Source organism: Lutra lutra, chromosome 7 (assembly GCF_902655055.1).
Source record: "Lutra lutra chromosome 7, mLutLut1.2, whole genome shotgun sequence".
NCBI lineage: Eukaryota > Metazoa > Chordata > Mammalia > Carnivora > Mustelidae > Lutra > Lutra lutra.
The window spans coordinates 70,069,727-70,089,434 of record NC_062284.1 but is presented as its reverse complement, the minus strand read 5'-3'; the positions used below and the strand labels follow the sequence as shown (position 1 = coordinate 70,089,434).

The window sequence follows — 19,708 nt, the reverse complement described above, 5'->3', positions numbered from 1 at the left end:
ATTATTTTGTATTTCTAATTTAGGTGTGTCTACCTGCCATTTTGCCTGGGCTTTTCATTCTGAGGCTGAAGAAGAACTGATAAATATGATTCCGGCAATTCAGAGAGGGGACCCTCAGTGGTCTGAGTTAAGAGCTATGGGAATAGGCTGGTGGGTCAGGAATATTAACACTCTTCGAAGATGCATTGAAAAGGTAACTTTACTTCATTGGAAGCTCAAGTTAAAAAAAAAATCTTTAGGGGCGCCTGGGTGGCTCAGCGGGTTAAGCCGCTGCCTTCGGCTCAGGTCATGATCTCAGGGTCCTGGGATCGAGCCCCGCATCGGGCTCTCTGCTCAGCGGAGAACCTGCTTCTTCCTCTCTCTCTGCCTGCCTCTCTGCCTGCTTGTGATCTCTCTCTGTCAAATAAATAAATAAAAAATCTTAAAAAAAAAAAAATCTTTAAAGGACAAAAGATATTATCTTCCAGAAAATATGTAGTGGGGGGGCGCCTACGTGGCTCAGTGGGTTAAGCCGCTGCCTTCGGCTCAGGTCATGATCTCAGGGTCCTGGGATCGAGTCCCTCATCAGGCTCTCTGCTCAGCAGGGAGCCTGCTTCCCTCTCTCTCTCTCTGCCTCTCCATCTACTTGTGATCTCTCTGTCAAATAAATAAATAAAATCTTTAAAAAAAAAAAAAAGAAAATATGTAGTGGGGAATTAGTTTGCACATTTTGAGATCTTGAGAATTTCTTAAATAATAATATTTGGAGATTCCCAAAACTTGACCTTTATAAAATGCCTGTGTAGTATATCAATTGCCTTTTGCCATATATACTGAGTTTATATTTGTGGAGTTGCTTATTTTTTGCTATCAGTTGAAGTGTGTCAACTAGTTGGAGAAAATTCAAAAATCTTTTTTTTTTTTAAATAACTTGAAGTTTGCAGTGGATGTGAAAAGTACAGCCCAGGGAATATAGTCAGTAAGATTATAATAGCATTGTATTGTGACAGATGGTGACTGCATTTACTGTGGTGAGCATTGTATAATGTATAGTATTGTCAAATCACTGTTATACACCTGAAACTGCTTTAACACTGTATGTTGATTGTATTTCAATAACAATATTTACAAAAGAAAATAAAAAAATCTAAATTTAGTAAACAAACTTCAGTTCTTATCAGATAGGTACATTATAGATACAAAAATTATTTTTTATATAAAGGATTCTCTGTATGGCTAGGTTAATAAATAGCAAACTTCCTCTGTATACTTAAAATACCATTCAATAAAAGGTTTTGATTTGTGTGCACTTGAAGAATATATCTATGGCAGCAAATTAAACATGCTGTAAAATTTTTTATGACAGGCGTTTGGAATCTGTTTTCTGATAGATTCCCTTTAGAAAAAATTTGTTCAATAATTTGTTAGTGGAGGCTGAAAATTCCTTCAGTGTTGCAGAATCAAACCGTTATTGAGCACCTACTGTATGCCAGGTTGGTGCGAGTTGCTCTTCACAACTTATTTCATATAATCATCTTACTGGCCATGCGTGGCCATCTCCATTTCCACCTGATGGACTAGGGCTAGAGAGGTGAGGTAACCCACCCAAGCTCCTGGCATTTGTAAGTGTTAGACTGAGTCTGTGCCTGTTCTACTCTACTGGGGTTAGAAAGGTGGAATTCTCATTATTTACTTGTAGGAGCTCATCAAAATTCCCAGAAGTACAATTAATGATACTATATTTGTGAAGTACAGATTTATTTCTCCCAAGAGAAATTCATTCCTCTACAGTAGTAGTCATCAGATTTTATTGTCAGAAGAATCAGCTGGCAAACTCACTTAAAATGCATATCCTCCAGGCCAATTTTAGTTTGGTAGGTTGAGCGTAGCTAGGGATGTGCGGTCTTCATCTCAGCATCCTGAGATTCTGGTGTTCATTGTGGCCCTCGGATCAGTTTGAAATGTGAGCACAGAAGTGTCATTTTCCTGTTACATGCAAAGTTGCCAATAAGATAATCAGTGTTTCTCTCCTCAAAATAGGCACAAATGTAAGAAGGAATTTATTCTCATACCAACTTCTGGTGTATAGGGAAAGTTAATTGTTACAGCATGTAAATGACACAGTATCTACATTAAATTTTTTATATTCTGAATCAATGGAAAAAAGAGGACATATTTTCTCTGAAATGTTTCAGATTTTGGCTACAAAGATCTCCTTAATTTCTTGTCAGCAATCAGTTGTGTTATACAATTATTTCTGATATTTCTGATATGTTATATAATTATTTCTGTGTTATATAATTATTTCTGATTTAATTCCACAAGAAAAGTATCTCTTGAAATTGCATCAAAGGGATACATGAATTTTTTGCCTTGAGATATATATTATAAATCCTTAGTGAAACATGAATAAAAATTTCTCTAAAAATTATTAAACATCAAAATACTAAGTTAAATAATTGAAGACAGAGAAAATATTAAAAAAGAAGAGAAATAAACAGGTATAGAGAATACAGCATTTTCATGATGCAGTTTCCCCGTCTCCCATTCCTTGGTAGTTTTCTGCTTCACCATTAGTCACTGTGAACTAATAAAACAAGTGTTGTTTTTTATTCTTATATCTCTCAGCATAGTGATTTGCAGAAGTTATCTAAGTGTCCTTGAAAAATTAAGATACTGTCTGTATGATAATTGTGTTCAAAACAGTATAATTATGTATAATAATGTTATTGGCTTAATTTTTAAACTTAACACTGAGTTGATTGGTTCTGTATGAATTCAGCAACATTGGCTATAAGCTCTGAGGAGATTAATGAATCATGTGTTCATTAAGACTCTTTGTCATGGAATTTCTAAGAATTGAAATTTGTAAGCTCTTGAAAATAACGGAGCTTCAACCTTCTGTGTTAATTACGTGCCAGAAAGAAGGTGTCAGTCTTTAGAATAGTCAAAATTTGATTGGAAAAATATCAGAAAAGAATGTTTCTTTAAAAAGTATGTTTACAAAAAACACTGGAACACTCACTTATTTTTGTCTATAGTTGTTTATGTGTATGTATATAATATTTATTCACAGATGTCTGTATCAGTATGAGTTGAGAGAGCTTTAAATTGTGAAATCACATTGACTATGGAAGTTAGCAATTTAGCTTTTACAAAACATTAAGAAATGTAACATTTAATTTTCAAGAAAAAGATCACATCTGTTGATTCTTTTTTGTTTCATGTGGTAGACAGTTTTATTACTACCTGGGTTCTAATACCTTTTCCACCCCTTAATGTGTGACCTTAGGCAGTTCACTTAACCTCTCTGTGTCTCTGTTGCTGCCTTTGTAAAATGGGGATAATCCTCATGGATTGTGGTAATTTAATAAGATAAATAAACGGCACTTAGACTGGTGCCTGGTACATGGAAGTAATTAGTAAATTGCTAGTTGCTATTATTATTTTTATTATAATTACTGGCATACAAATAGTTGTCTCTCAGAGCTACTGGAGATTGTGGAATAGAGCCAACTTTTCTCATCTCCATGGTTACTATCAGTGATGTAAGAGCAGGGAAGCATTAATTGTTGGTTAATTGGTTGTAATTCTTTTATCAAATAGTTAATTTCATAGATTGTTTTATTTACCATTTAGGTTGCCAAAGCTTCTTTCCAGAGGAACAATGATGCCTTGGACGCTGCGCTGTTCTACCTTTCCATGAAGAAGAAAGCAGTAGTGTGGGGTCTGTTTAGGTAAGTTCCTTCAACAATGAACATGATTGACTGGGATGAAGATTGTGCTGCAAATATTCTGATGCCAGTGCTTTTGAAAGTACTTAGATACGTGAGTGTGATCAGATCAGCTTACTTTTCTGTATCCTGGTTCCTTTATCTGCAAAAAATGGGTATAATATTGGTTCAGCGTAACCTAAAGGGTGGGATGTTGTTAAAAAAAAAAAAAGTTGATAGAAGCACTTTGAAAAGTAAACAGTGTGTCCTGTTTATGTATATGCAAGGAGTTTGAGCTTTCCTTACCACAAGTGAAGAGAAGCTTGATAAGAGATACCTATTACTGAAATTATTTTAGATGGGTGTTTGAGGTTATTTTCATATGTTCTGCAAAGTATTCGAAATATTTTAGATTTCCCTTAGCCACTGATACTTGTGTTCTTCTTTCCAGATCACAGCATGATGAAAAGATGACAACATTTTTTAGCCACAACTTTAATGAAGATAGGTGGCGTAAAGCTGCTTTGAAAAATGCTTTCTCTTTACTTGGAAAACAACGCTTTGAACAATCTGCTGCTTTTTTCTTGTTAGCTGGTTCATTGAAAGATGCCATAGAGGTACAAATAAGAAAACATGCTGTGAGATACTTGTAGGAGATTGAAAATCTGAAGACGTTATAGAGTAGACTGATTTTCTTTCTTTCCTTCTTTTTTTTTTTTTTTGTTTGTAATACTGAAATTTATTTCACTACTTGGATTATAAATTAAATTTTTTTTAAAGATTTTATTTGTTTACTTGACAGATCACAAGTAGACAGGCAGGCAGAGAAAGAGGAAGAAGCAGGCTCCCCACTGAGCAGAGGACCCTGGGATCATGACCTGAGCCAAAGGCAGAGGCTTAACACACTGAGCCACCCAAGCACCCCTAAATTAAATTTTTTTAAATCCGAAAACTTGTGTGTAATAAATTAGGTTACAGATTTGTAAAGCTCATTATAATGTAATTCTACATACTGAATTGCCTTTTTGTTTTTAAAAGATTTTATTTATTTATTTTGAGAGAGAGAGCGAGTAAGAGAGAACATGAAAGGGTAGAAGGTCAGAGGAAGAAGCAGACTCCCTGTGGAGCTGGGAGCCTGATGTGGGACTCCATTCCGGGACTCCAGGATCATGACGTGAGTCAAAGGCAGTCACTTACCCAACTGAGCCACCCAGGCGCCCTGAATTGCCTTTTAAAAAAAAAAAATTATGTTCAGTTGGATTGTAATTTTCTGTCTTATGTTTGTAAAGACAGAGAATACAGAGAACTGAAATAGTGGTGTAGTGATAAACGGAATTATAAATCAATTCAGGTGTGAAACATAAACCAGAAATTTTTATATAGAGAATATTGCATTTCAAGTATATATATATAAAAATGACTAATGAATATTTTCTTCCTAGCCCTCTTACGATTGTGAACTATTTGAGTATGTGTAGGTCACAACCTCCTTCTATGGGGTAGATAGGCAGCTACTTTAAGTTCTTTTTTTTCTAAATGAAATTCATAGATAAGGAACTGAAATTGCTATTCGTATTGTTTTGTAATATAGTTGTCTTAGGTATAGAAAAATGAATGAAGAGGTAAAACTGTATTTTTTGATACATATACCTGGCAGTTGATTATGAGAGAAGTTGTTATAGGGGCACCTGGGTGGCCCAGCTGGTTGAGCATCTGGCTCTTGATTTAGGTTCCAGTCATGATCTCAGGGTCCTGAGATCGAGCCCCACATCAGGCTCCATGATCAGTGGACAGTCAGCTTGAGATTGTCCTCCCTCTGACCCTCCTCCCCCTTTCCCCGCTCGCTTATTCTCGCTCATAAATAAATAAATCTTTAAAAAAGAGAGAGAAATTATGAATGTTACTGTTTATTTATGAGATCTTCCCGCTAAGATACTTACTGTCATTATGAACAATCCATACCAGTGAGGGAAAAATAGAAATAATTGGAAGTAATACATAATAGAAGAAAAAGGAAATACCCAACAAAAAGAAATTCTTTACATTTAGAATTAGTCACATTTTCAAAAATTATCTCTGGTGTATGATTTTTTAAAATAATGAATATGATTTTGAAATAGGAAGTTTCAGGTAATCAGGAGAAGAAGAGAAATGTTGATTGAGAGATGCTTTTATTGCCTGAATGACCTCAAATTTTCTATATGAGTAATTACATTAGAATATAAATTAGAGTAAAAATAGAATTATGGCTTTATTTCATATGTTATTTGTTACTTAATTAGAAGGTTTTTTAAAAATAGTAATAGTTATGTTTATGCGGACATGTATTTGGGAATTAAGAGGAACTGATATATGTAAATTCAAATGTCATAAGTATATTTAATTTTAAATTAGTATTATTAATTTAAATTGACCTAAGTCTGAGGTGATCTTGATATTTGTCTTATGTTTATTTTATAAATGATCTTTCTAGGCCAGAAACTGCTAAGTTCTAGCTTCTTATTCTTTTTTATAGCTATTCTTTAATCTCCTATCAGGTAGTCATTTGCTTGAATTACTGTCTCAACCTCTGTACCCCTCCCACCACTATAAGAATATAAATGGTAGATTTCAGGATATCAGTGGAATATTCCATATCGCTAAGTAATTGTCATTAAATAAGTATTTCTTAATATTTGAATTTACAGGTATGTCTTGAAAAGATGGAAGATATTCAGCTAGCCATGGTTATTGCCCGTTTGTATGAATCCGAATTTGAGACGTCATCCACTTATATATCCATCCTAAATCAGAAGATTCTGGGTTGCCAAAAGGATGGCTCAGGATTCGATTGCAAAAGATTACATCCTGATCCTTTCCTGCGTAGTCTTGCCTATTGGGTAATGAAAGATTATACCCGAGCTTTGGACACATTATTGGAGCAGACCCCAAAGGAGGATGATGAACATCAAGGTAGGACATTTCTGGGTTTCTCTCTTTTTTTTTTAGGATATTATTTTTAAGTAATTTCTACACCCAGGGTGGGGTTCACACATACGAAAAGAGTCATATGCTACCAGCTGAGCCAGCCAAGTGCCCCTCTTTTTCTTTTTTAAAAGAAGGCTGTTTCTGAACTTTAATGTTTATTTAGGAAAAAAATACAAAACAAAAACCAATTATATTGAACTGAAGCATACATGATGTTTACATATTGTATCGCTCTTTCCATATAATCATCTAGCTGGTGGTGGTTTGTTTCTTAAGTAGAAATTTTGGCTGTTGCACTCACTGGTTTAGTGCATGGACCTTTATTCTTGTGTGATAAGCTTTCTTTACTTCTAGTTTTCCCAAATAATTTGGATTTTTTTGAAGCATCTGGAAGGCATTTATTAGCACTCCTTGCAATAATTTTTAAAAAATGGAACATTCTAAGTATTTGTCAATAGGATAGTTAAATGAATCATAGTATATCCATACTACAGAAATGACGTGCCATTAGAAATGAGGCCGATTGATGTGTTAACATGTGCTGTAGCAGTTAGTGAAACAAATGAGATGCAGAGTGGCGTAATTCTTTTTGCATTTTATTTACATATGCATGTCGCAATCCTGTGTGTGTTTACCTACTGGGTCTAGTCTCCTTCTTCCTCTCCCTTTGTTGTTTTCTGGAATAAATCAAAAGAAACTGAATACAGGGGTACCTGGGTTGCTCAGTCAGTTAAGTGCTCAGATCATGACCTCGGGGTTGTGGGATCCAAGCCCGTGCTGGGCTCAGTGCTGCTTAAGAACCTGCTTAAGATTCTCTGTGTCTCTCCCGTCCCCTCCTGACTCATGCTCATTCTTGCTCCCTCTTAAAAAAAAAAAATAAAAAAGTAAAAAAGAAACTGAATACTGGTTACTGGTTACCTTTGGAGAATAGTGTGGGGAGATTCAAGCTTTTACTTTGCGTTTTCCTTGCATACAAGCAAAATGCATACAAGCATTTTCCTTGCTGAGTTATAACTGAATGATGAGTATTAGTACTTGGAGGGCACTTGTGATAAGCACTGGGTGTTACATATAAGTGATGAATCACTGAATTCTACTCCTGAAACCAGTATTACCCTATATGTTAACTAGAATTTAAATAAAAACTTGAAAAAAAATTTTTTGTTATAAAAAACCCTACATGGATAAAGAGATTAGGGACCCATTTTTACTTCTTCTTTATAAAGAAGAAATATTTTAATATATAGTATTAAAAATTTTAGAGGAAAGGATATTAAACCTTTAGAAGAAAAATAAGTATCTGAGTTTCCCAGGTAATTTTAATAAAATGTGCACATTTTTATAGAAGGAAGGTTCTTTTTATTTCTGCTTTCTAGGTTAATTTTTAAAAACTTGTTATTGTGGAAACTGCAAATATATGTAAAAGAGTGAATAATAGATACTGAAAGTCTGTGAATCCATCACCCAACTTCAGTAGCTATCAACTTAGACCGACTTTGCGTCATATACACCATCCTTTTTACCTCCTCCCATTCTCAACATAGATTTATTTTGAAGCAAATTTCAGCATATCATTTCTTTTATAAATATTTCAAAATGAATCTCTAAAAAGTAAGGACTCTTAAAACAACACACGTCACTGTAACAAAATTTGATTAGTAATCATGAAATGGGCAGTGTTCAGATTTTCCTGGTTGTCTCATAAAATCTTATACAATTAATTTGTTTGAATCAAGATTCAGATGAGGGGCACCTGGGTGGCTCAGTGGGTTAAAGCCTCTGCCTTCGGCTCAGGTCATGATCCCAGGGTCCTGGGATCGAGCCCCACATCGGGCTCTCTGCTTAGCAGGGAGCCTGCTTCCTCCTCTCTCTCTCTCTGCCTGCCTCTCTGCCTACTTGTGATCTCTGTCTGTCAAATAAATAGATAAATAAATAATCTTAAAAAAAAAAAGATTCAGATGAGGCATATATGTTACAATGGGTTGAGGTGCCTCTTTGATCTATTTTGTTTTATTTTCTTTTAAAATTGTATTGATTATTATTTGAGTGAGAGCACAAGCGGGAGGGGGTGTGGTAGAGGGAGAAATAGACTCCCTGCTGAACAGGGAGCCCTGCACGGGACTCAATCCCAGGATCATGACCTGAGCTGAAAGTAGACGCTTAACCGATAGAGCCACCCAGGTGCCCTCTTTTGTCTACTTTAATCTACAGTTTTTCCTTCTTCCTTTTTCTTGTTCCTTGTAATACTTTTGTTAAAGAATGTTCACTTCACGGTTTCTCACTTTTTAGAATTTGTTGGTTTTGTCCCTTTTGTGTCACTTCATGTGTTCCCCCCATGTTCTCTATATGTCTTATAAATTGGTAATTAAGATTCTAGATGCTTTTATTAGATTTTTGGCAGAAATATTTTATGGTGGTGTGGAGTACTTCTGTCAGGGAACACATATTGTTTGCTTGTTTTGCTTTTTGTTGCATTACAGCCATCACTTACCACTGCATAGATCCTTTATTTCATTAATGTTTATAAAATGATGATACTCTTCCTTTATGAGTTGGAATACTTCTCTAGAAGTACAGTCTCCCTTAGCTCTTTGATTACTCTAAAATCCAGTAGTGTACGTAGTGAAGGAAACATCAGTGTTTGATTCTTTCACTTTATCAGTTTTCAAAATAATAATTTGGTTCACTAATATACTACAAAGGCAACTAATTAGCTTTTATATTTATTTGAGTTATTTGAACTCACAGATTTAGATAGATTTGTGTTTGACTCCATTGTGGTTTATTATTGTGGATGCTCAGATTACCTCACTTTTAACCAGTGGGAACCTCTTCAAGTTCTTGAATCCTTTTGATGTTATTCTTTGATAGTTTCTTTGCTTTCTGTTAGGGCATGCTGTTTTAGGCTCCTCTTGTACATCTCATGCCCCAGGCCTGGAAATGGCCATTCTCTCTAAGAATCCTTGTTCCTTTGAATGGGGAATAATAGAGACTACATCCTGGGCATACGGATCCTCATTTGCTGTCGGTTTGGTCATTGTGTCTAGGCTGTTTTCATGAATGGAGCCAGGATTTTTTTTTTAACCTGAGAATTTGTGAGTTCACATTGAAATTTTTATTTCAGTATAGATTATAGACTTCTTTTTGAATTTCATATTTGTGTCTTAAAATGAAAAGCTTGAATTCTCATAGCCTTAACATATTTGTTATTTTATATGTATATGATAGGTTCAGAATAATGATGCAAAAATTTTTCATAGCAACATGATTACTGAGGACAGGTTAAGCTGTGATTTTTGTTTTTATGGTATATCCCAGTAAGGATGTGCAGCCAGACTACTTATTCTAAAGTCACTTTGTAGTACCTCTTTGTGTCGTTATGCAACAAGCTTGACATACCGAATCACTTATTTAATTTTGCTGATACTTTTTTGTGATTTTTCCAAATTTAATTTTTCTGTTAAAATTATATAAAATATTGGGGCACCTGGGTGGCTCAGTGGGTCAAAGCCTCTGCTTTGGCTCAGGTCATGATCCCAGGGTCCTGGGATCGAGCCCTGCATCAGTCTCTCTGCCCAGCAGGGAGCCTGCTTCCTCCTCTCTCTCTCTGCCTGCCTCTCTACTTGTGATCTCTGTCTGTCAAATAAATAAATAAAATCTTTAAAAAGAAAATTATATAAAATATTGACATGGCTTTGAAATAAAATATATAAAACCACGGTATTTTCAGAGGGATCTAGCTTCTTTCCATTCCTATTCAATCTGATCTCTCCATTCCTATTCTTCCTTCCCTTTTTAGGGAACGAACTAAACATACTTTTGGGGGGTGTTTTCTTTCCATTTAAAAAATAGAAGCAATATTAAAAAAACGTAAATAATATTTAAGTATCCTTTACTTTGAGGAAATGCTGACATAGTTATTCTTTTATAATTTAAGTACAAATTAACATAATACCTTGTGATTGTATGTTTTACTCCTGTAGTTATCATCAAATCTTGTAACCCAGTGGTGTTTAGTTTCTACAACTACCTTCGAACGCATCCTTTGCTTATTCGAAGAAACCTTGCCTCCCCTGAAGGAACTTTGGCAACCTTAGGTCTCAAAACTGAAAAAAACTTCGTTGATAAAATTAACCTTATAGAAAGGAAATTATTCTTTACCACCGCCAATGCTCATTTTAAAGTTGGATGCCCTGTTCTAGCCTTGGAGGTACTTTCCAAAATTCCAAAAGTTACCAAAATATCTGCCTTACCTTTGAAAAAAGGTCAACCTGACTTGATTCCTAAAAAGACAGATGGTGAACCTTCAGAATCAAAGACTATGAGCGATGACAGTGGACGTTCTGGCATTGACTGGTCTGGTGTAACTTCATCACAGTTTGACTGGAGCCAGCCAATAGTAAAAGTGGATGAGGAGCCTCTTAATCTTGATTGGGGTGAAGAGCATGACAGTGCCTTAGAAGAAGAGGAAGAAGATGCTGCTGGTTTAATAATGAAAAGTGCAGATGCCAGGGAGACAGACAGACAAGATCAGAAAGCCTCAGACCCTAATGTATTACTGACTCCTCAGGAAGAGGACTGTCTGGAAGCTGATACTGAAGTTGACGTAATTGCTGAGCAATTAAAATTCAGAGCTTGTTTAAAGATCCTTATGACTGAACTAAGAACACTGGCTACAGGTTATGAAGTAGATGGTGGAAAACTCAGATTTCAGCTCTATAACTGGCTTGAAAAGGAAATCGCTGCCTTGCATGAGATATGTAACCATGAATCAGTTATTAAAGAATATGCCAGGAAAACACATCCCAAGGTAGAGAGTGATCTTCTGGACCAGGAAGAGATGATGAACAAACCAGATATAGGTTCCTATGAGCGCCACCAAATAGAAAGACGGAGATTGCAGGCAAAACGGGAACATGCAGAAAGACGAAAGATGTGGTTACAGAAAAACCAAGATCTCCTGAGAGTGTTTCTTAGTTACTGTAGCCTTCACGGGGCCCAGGGTGGTGGTCTGGCCTCGGTAAGGATGGAACTCAAATTTTTGCTACAAGAATCACAGCAGGTATGAACTTCACGCTTGTTTTCAATCTTGGTTATTTTAATGATTTTAATGGCTCTTTATACCAATTAGCCTAAATATGTCTAGCCCCTTGGTTCGTAGGAGGAGGATGTTTCTGCTCTGCATGGGTCTGTGGAGATCAGAGCTTTAGTGATTATGAGTAGGTGTAACAGCTGAGAGCACAGCTGTGTCCTACTCATCTTTCTATTTTCTGCATCTCGCAGAGCAACTGGTACAGGTTGGGTGCTCAATAAATTTTTGTAGAATGAGTGAATAAATACATACAGCTTTTATTCAGTTGTTCATTACCAATATTTTTATCATGTAACTACTAACTGATTTTTTTTCTCCATTTTAAGTGCTCTGAAAAAAAAATAATCCACTGTTACCCACAGGAGACCACAGTGAAGCAACTCCAGTCTCCACTTCCGTTGCCCACCACCCTACCTCTGCTTTCAGCAAGTATTGCTTCGACAAAAACAGTCATAGCTAACCCTGTATTATACCTAAATAATCACATCCACGATATACTTTATACTATTGTTCAGATGAAAACACCACCTCATCCCAGTGTTGGAGATGTGAAGGTAATGTAAAGTTTATGATTGGTTGATACTGTATACACTGAGAAGGTAAATATGTTAAGCTTGTCTTCTGGTTTGAACTTGGAGGAAGTTTCTTAAAGTGCTCCTCATCTTCTACTTCCCCAATCCTGGGCAATGGAAGACTTTATGGAAAAGTAATTTGAGACAGGCAAATACTTTTTGATTATAAAGTTTTCTAGACCATATTCTTGCCTCTTAATATTCCTTTAAATCTTCCATTTCCCTTAAATGAACCATCAATTTAGAAATGTTAATGACTGTATGCCAGGATATTATGAGAATATAAACTCAGGGAATATCTTTGGCATGAACCATGACTGATCAGAAATATCCCAGAGAAAGTATCCTCGCTACTATTTCCCTGACGATTATGTGTGTTGGAGTCTCTGCTGTATTAGGGACAAACGGGTTTGACAGACTTAACTACCCGCAAATGAAACCCCATACCTTGTGCTGAAAACTCAAGAACAGCTAGATTCGAAGAAAACACTAGGAAGCTTGGGAGGATTTGGAACTGATCAGACTACCTCTGTGCTACCCTGTGTGTATTGGTGCTACGTGTTTCCAGTTCCAGTGGCTGATGTCATTTCCGGTCCCCAACATTTTTGGTTTTTACTTCTCTTGTTTAAAAGGCACGTTTGACCTCTGGTAGTGCATTCTTCTGAAGGACCCCCAATATTTTGGTTACATCAGCCTATTAGAGACTTCTAATCCATAGCGCGAATTAATATGTATTAGTGTTTTAGCAGAGATTACTTAAATTATTCATTAGGTGAATATGGACACTTGGAAAAGGCATTAAATGCATATACATTCTAAGTAAACATTTCCATCTCCTAGAAATTTGGATAAGGCTTTCAAAGAGGATGAAACTATTTCTAAGGTCCCATAAAATTTAAGACTTTATGAGTCTGAAAATGTTGATTCAGTATGTTTATTTTTTAGGATGTAGTTTTTATACTGATAATTTTTAAACTTTCTAAATTTAAAATTCTAAGAGTATGCACTAGTCATAAGTACTGAGTAAACTACTTGCTCTCTGAAAAATCAGCCATTTCACACAGTGATTGATATATCTAAACATTTAATTCAATCTTATTGATAAGATCAAGTATTTATTTTCATCAAGGGCAATTTTATAAGGCAGTTTAAGTAAAAGCTCAGAAAATTGTGTACTATTTTGGTTCTGCTTTATTGGAATATTAATCTTTAAGCTAACCATTACCAGGTAGAGCAGTCCCCATAATAGATGATTGGCACTTTGCTCAGGCTCACAGTGAGTAAATATTTGATAAAGATGTGTCTAAATCAGTTAGCTTTGTTGTGGGCATGCATATTTAGTTGGGTAAGTGTTATTTTAGAAGGTTTAAAGTAGAGTTAATAGTCTAGGATCTAGTCTTATTTATAATATTGCTAGTTTGCTGGGTATTTTCTAATAGGTAAGATATTAACGTTATATAGAAATGTCCGCATGAAACGTAATTGTGGCTGTTTGGTTTCAGGTGCACACCCTTCATTCACTAGCAGCATCACTTTCTGCATCAATTTACCAGGCATTATGTGACAGTCATAGCTACAGGTAAAAAAAAAAAAATCATGCTAAGTTATTAATACAGCAAAAGCATTCAACTGTGCTAGAGTTATATCAAAGTTCTATTTCCTAGGGATGGAAAAATCCTCAAATATGACTGGCTCAGTCAGTTGAGTGTCTGCCTTGGGCTCAAGTCATGATCTCAGGGTCCTGGGATTGAGTCCCACGTCGGGCTCCCTGCTCAGTGAAGAGCCTCCTTCTCCATCTGCCTGCTGCTCCCCCTGCTTGTGCTCTCTCTCTCTCTGACAAATAAATAAGTAGTTAAAAAAACAAATTATGACTGCCATGTATACTGTAATAGGTGAGAGAGAATGAGAAATAAAATAACTTTGTTTAATTTAGCTGTCATCTGGGCACCTGGGTGGCTCAGTGGGTTAAGCCTCTGCCTACAGCTCAGGTCATGATCTCAGGGTCCTGGGATCGAGCCCCACATCGGGCTCTCTGCTCAGCGGGGAGCCTGCTTCCCCCTCCTCCTCTGCCTGCCTTTCTGCCTGCTTGTGATCTCTGTCAAATAAATAAAATCTTAAAGAAAATTTAGCTGTCACCTAGTAACAACAGAGGCATATAAAAAATTACAAATAGTAAATGGCAATTATCATCATCACTGTCTTTTTTTATTTTAAAAGAATTTTTTCTCTTCAAAATAATTTATAATATGAAGTTTTCTAATTTTTTTCCCTTAAGAGCCATTTCTTTTAGGATTGGATTAGCTCCTATTTGTTTAATTGGTTTTTAATTGAAAGAGGAAACACTTTTTAAAAAACTCAAAAAGTACATTTCTTACATAGAATTAATTAAAATCAGTTTTACTTACCCACTTGCATATAATATAAAAGTCTTTGGAAGTGATATTAATGAGAGTAATGGTTAAAATTTTCCTAAAGGTCATATTACCTTTATCAGTATATACTGTGCATTTTAATGATGAGGGAAATGTAAGTAGTAAGAGATTAAATGACTTGGATAACCTTGCTTTAAATAAATTATATTAAATGAAAAGTTTGTAATATAAATATAATCACATTAAATTTATATTAAACAAAAGTCTCTATTTTTTCTTGTAAATTTAGCAGCTTTTTGTGAGAAGACTTGGTATTACAAAAGGTATTACTCCCTTAAAATGGCCTGTACTCAGCTTTTAGTCTAATGAGGACCCCTCTAAGTAACTACAAAGACTTGGATATGTAAATAAGGAAAAAAGAGTTTATTTAATTGACTGTGATCATCTTAATGATCAAAAACAACTTGTTTGATATCAGTCACTAGTTAAAATGGCACCAAATGAGAATTCAAATAAATATTTTTAAAATATATATTTTCTCATCTTTAGGCTATGATTGACTCTTAAAGGAGTTAGCTTTACTTTTTGCTTTTATATTTTCCCCAGCTCCACAAAGATGAGGGAAATAAATATTGAGGCACATTTGGCTTTAGGATTAGATACTTCTAAGGTATGAGTCTCCAGATTTTAGTTCATATTTTAATTCAAGATTAAGCTCGCACAACTTTGCTGAACTAAGAAATGCAAGAAAGTAGTACCCTGAAACTTCCTAATAGAGTCTAGTACCAACTGTAGTCTTCTTCCTCTCAGATTCCTTTTTTTTTTTAAATAAAAATGGGTGAATTTAGAAAAGATTTTCAATTATTAAGTGACATCTAGAAAAGATTTTAAAAAGACTGAAGAAGGTCATATTCCTCAAACCAATATTACAATGTATGTTAACTGTTTAGAATTTTTTCTTTTCTTCTTCTTCTTCTTTTTTTACCTCTTAAAGTAACCTCTATGCCCAACATCTGCATCTTGAACTCATGACACTGAGATCAAGAATCGATGTTCTACCAGCTGAGCCAGCCAGGTGCCCCTCAACTAACTAGAATTTAAGATTTATTTATTTATTGTCAGAGAGAGAGGAGAGCGAGCGAGCACAGGCAGACAGAATGGCAGGCAGAGGCCGAGGGAGAAGCAGGCTCCCCGCCAAGCAAGGAGCCCGATGTGGGACTCGATCCCAGGACGCTGGGGTCATGACCTGAGCCGAAGGCAGCTGCCTAACCAACTGAGCCACCCAGGCGTCCCAACTAACTAGAATTTAAATAAAAACTTAAAACATGAAAAAAAAATGACTAAATGTCATTATAATCATTTAAGAGAACTATATATAAAGTGCAGTTGCTTTTTTACCTCTGGTAGAATGCTAAATTACTGAACCTTATTTGTATCAGCAGTCAAACAGAAGGAAACCAGTTTACAGGAATGGCTTATCAGGGACTTCTTTTAAGTGATCGCCGAAGGCTGAGGACAGAAAGCATTGAAGAGCATGCAACACCAAATTCTTCCCCTGCTCAATGGCCTGGTGAGAGTTTAAGTGTTCCTGTTTGTTTGTTTGTTTTTGTTTTTTAAAATCTACTATTTGGTAATTCCATTTTAAAAAGTTATTAACTGGTTTCCTGATTGTTGTTCTTTGTGGATTTGGTGAATGGTTTTTTATTTGTTTGTTTTTGATGATGTTTTCTGCCATGGATTAGGAATTCTTAAGTACTGTAATGTTGTCTGAAGACTCAGAAAGTTAAGGCTTCAAAACCCAGCTGTGTTGACCAGCATAAAAAAGCAAGGTTTAACATCTTTCCTAAGGGTGAGCACATCCTCTTCCTTATCCTTAGAAATCCTAAATTAGGGAGCAGTGTCACAGAGATATTTTCACAGATGTGCCAGAAGGACTACAGTTATTCTTGAGTGTAAATTTGTATGTCGGGATAAGAGTGACCGTTCAGTGGCACTTCTTTCATGCTGTCTGTCAGTCCTTCTCTTCTCTGGTTAGCTCTCCTTCTCATTCTCCACATCAGTTAATTCACACCTTCTCCACTTTCTTCAAACCTTTTCCTGATCTGCTCTGTCATTTAGTTTTTACTCTACTTGCTTATAACTGATTGTTGTGAAGAGTGGCAGTAGAAATAAGCGACAGTGTGTATTTAATATCCACTTATGCATAAGTTTCTGCAAACATTGTCTTCATTTTAATTTTTGTATAGCTTTTCCCCCAGATTCTCCAAATGTTAGTATTTTGCTGTACCTTGTTTACCATTCATCCCTCTCTCTCACTGTGTGTACATATGTATTTTTTCTGAAGTATTTGAGAGTAAGTTGCAGACATGATACCCTTTTACATCTAAATATATCAGTGTATCTTTCCTAAAAACAGACATTCTCTTACATAACCATAGCACAGTTTTTAAATTCAGCATCTTCACATTGGTACAATATTGTTCTTCTAAACCATAGATCTTTCAGAAATTTCCCCAGTTGTCCCACTCATGTCTTCCCTATAACATTTATTTGTAATGTCTCATGAGTCTCCTCTGATACCGACTAGTTCTTCATTCTTTTTTTTTTTTTTTTTTTTTTTTTTGTCTTTCATGATTGACAATTTTGAAGAGTACTAGCCAGTTATGTTTTAGAATGTCCCTCAATTTGGGTTTTCCTGGACTTTTATTAATATTAGACTCAGGTTATGTATTTATAGCAAGGATAGCACAAAAGAGATATGTGCCCTTAGTGCAGAATAGCAAGAGGCAAGTGATGTCGATTGGTTCCACTACTGGTGCTGTTAACTTTGACCACTTGTTAAGATAGTTTTTGCCAGATTTCTCACGTATTAAGCTACTCTTTTTTCTTTGCAATTAATAAGTTTCTTTTGAAGAGAGTTTTAGACTGTGTAAAATATTATACTTTTACCCACTAATTTTAGCATCCAGTGATGATTCTTGCCTGAATCAGATATTACTGTGGGGATAATTGGATGGTGACTTTTTTCTGATTTTATATCATTCCTTCCACTTTTAGTTGAAATTGTACTATAAGGAAGAGCTTTCCTTTCTCTCCTTTTTATTTATTCACTCATTATTAGTATAAACTTAATGGGTCTTATCTCATTCCATAGGCTATAATCCATTTCTGTCATTTATTTCATTGCTCAGTTTATGGATATGATAAATATTATGTAATATAGATACATAATTTTGGTTAAGTTACAAATTTGGATTTTTTTCTTCTGGAGCTTTCTGCTGATATACTTCTTATTATATACCCTAACAGGTGTGAGCTCACTCATTAATCTCTTGAGTTCAGCTCAAGATGAAGATCAGCCAAAACTGAACATTTTGTTGTGTGAAGCTGTTGTTGCTGTTTACTTAAGTTTATTGATACATGCTCTAGCTACAAATTCTTCCAATGAACTGTTTCGACTTGCAGCCCACCCATTAAATAATCGAATGTGGGCTGCTGTTTTTGGAGGGGGTGTGAAACTTGTTGTGAAACCTCAAAGGCAATCAGAAAATATTTCAGGTAAGATAAATTTGACACAAATAATGTATATAAATGTAAATAATTTCCAATGTTAAAGTAAATTATTTTTTAATGCTTTAAGAATTTTTATTTTGAAAATCAGTGATGTTTAAATTCCCCCCCCCCCCCGAATTTTTTTTTTTTTTAGTGATATTTAAATTATAATCACTCTGGTTAGGATAGTAAATAACTAAACTCAATATTTGAATAAAAAATACAGTTTCAGTTCAACATTTTTTGATAAACCAGGACACATTTGAGGTACATAAGAAATAGAGGACGAGTAAAGGTAAGTGAGGAGACTGTTAAAGAATGGAAAGGAAAAGGATAGTTTTTAGAGAAGGAAGATTTAAATAAATCCTCATAATTTTTTTTTTTTTTTTTTTTTTAAAGATTTTATTTATTTATTTGGCAGAGAGAGATCACAAGTAGGCAGAGAGGCAGGCAGAGAGAGAGAGAGAGGGAAGCAGGCTTCCTGCTGAGCAGAGAGCCCGACGCGGGACTCGATCCCAGGACCCTGAGATCATGACCTGAGCCGAAGGCAGTGGCTTAACCCACTGAGCCACCCAGGCGCCCGATCCTCATAATTTTTATGGACTGTACCAGCAATTGCTTCAGATTACATTCACGGTCATGCGTAAGATAGCCTTTCCAGTCATGCATGTGGTTTTTAAAGTTCCATTTTCTGTCCTTTTTTCTTCTCTCACGTACTAGAATGTATTTGTCATCCCCCTTTTTAAGATGGTAGGATATGGTGAGGTATAGACCGATGCCATGGGGAAGGTTTCCGTCTTGGTGCTGAAACATCTCAATTTATCCTTAGAAATTGTCCTGTTACAGATGAGGAATCAGTGGCACAGAGTTTAAAGGGCACGGTTCTAATCTATGTCCTTACTGCCCAAGGTTGAATATTATTTTTAAAAATATATTTATTTATTTATTCTTTTGTTTGAGAGAGTGTGTGTGCCCAAGCAAGGGGAGGGGTGGGGGCAGGGGAAGAGGGAGAGAGAGAATCTTGAGCAGACCCCATGCTGAGCGTGGAGCCTGACACAGGGCTCGATTTCACGAACCTTGAGATCAGGACCTGAGCCAAAATCAAAAGTCAGATGCTTAACCAGCTGAGCCACCCAGGTACCCCTGCCCAATGTTGAATTAAATGTAAGTCTGTAAGTCAAAGTACGGAAGGAGATCTTACCCACTTTCATTGCTTTCACTCCCACTATTTTTATGAGGGTGACTCTTCATCTTTATCTAGTTCCTACCTTGTTATAATCTACCTTGAATTTGAAAGTTTTCCCCTCAAATCCCTTCTTTCTCTTCCTGAATTTTCTGTTATTTTCTCATGGTAATTCATTCATTGAATGAATTAATGCTTAAAACCTCTGAGTACACATTATGTGCATTCACTTAAAACCTACTGCATACCAAGCAGTGTTCTAGGCTTTGGGGTGAATA

The 19,708-nt window shown here is 35.7% G+C and overlaps 1 protein-coding gene across 5 annotated transcripts in view; it reads left to right on the top strand.

The window, feature by feature from the left end:
- The window catches only part of DMXL2 (Dmx like 2), a 160,246-nt gene that overhangs the window by 121,643 nt on the left and 18,895 nt on the right, over nt 1–19,708 (top strand). For 3 of the 5 annotated variants that reach the window (XM_047737486.1, XM_047737484.1, XM_047737488.1), the window contains 9 exons: nt 24–193; nt 3,619–3,716; nt 4,144–4,309; nt 6,380–6,644; nt 10,643–11,721; nt 12,114–12,305; nt 13,826–13,902; nt 16,135–16,265; nt 18,005–18,253. In XM_047737486.1, the coding sequence (XP_047593442.1) occupies nt 24–193; nt 3,619–3,716; nt 4,144–4,309; nt 6,380–6,644; nt 10,643–11,721; nt 12,114–12,305; nt 13,826–13,902; nt 16,135–16,265; nt 18,005–18,253 (2,427 nt within the window). The remainder of the gene's footprint in view (nt 1–23; nt 194–3,618; nt 3,717–4,143; nt 4,310–6,379; nt 6,645–10,642; nt 11,722–12,113; nt 12,306–13,825; nt 13,903–16,134; nt 16,266–18,004; nt 18,254–19,708) is intronic. The other 2 variants (XM_047737487.1, XM_047737485.1) reach the window with 1 other exon arrangement.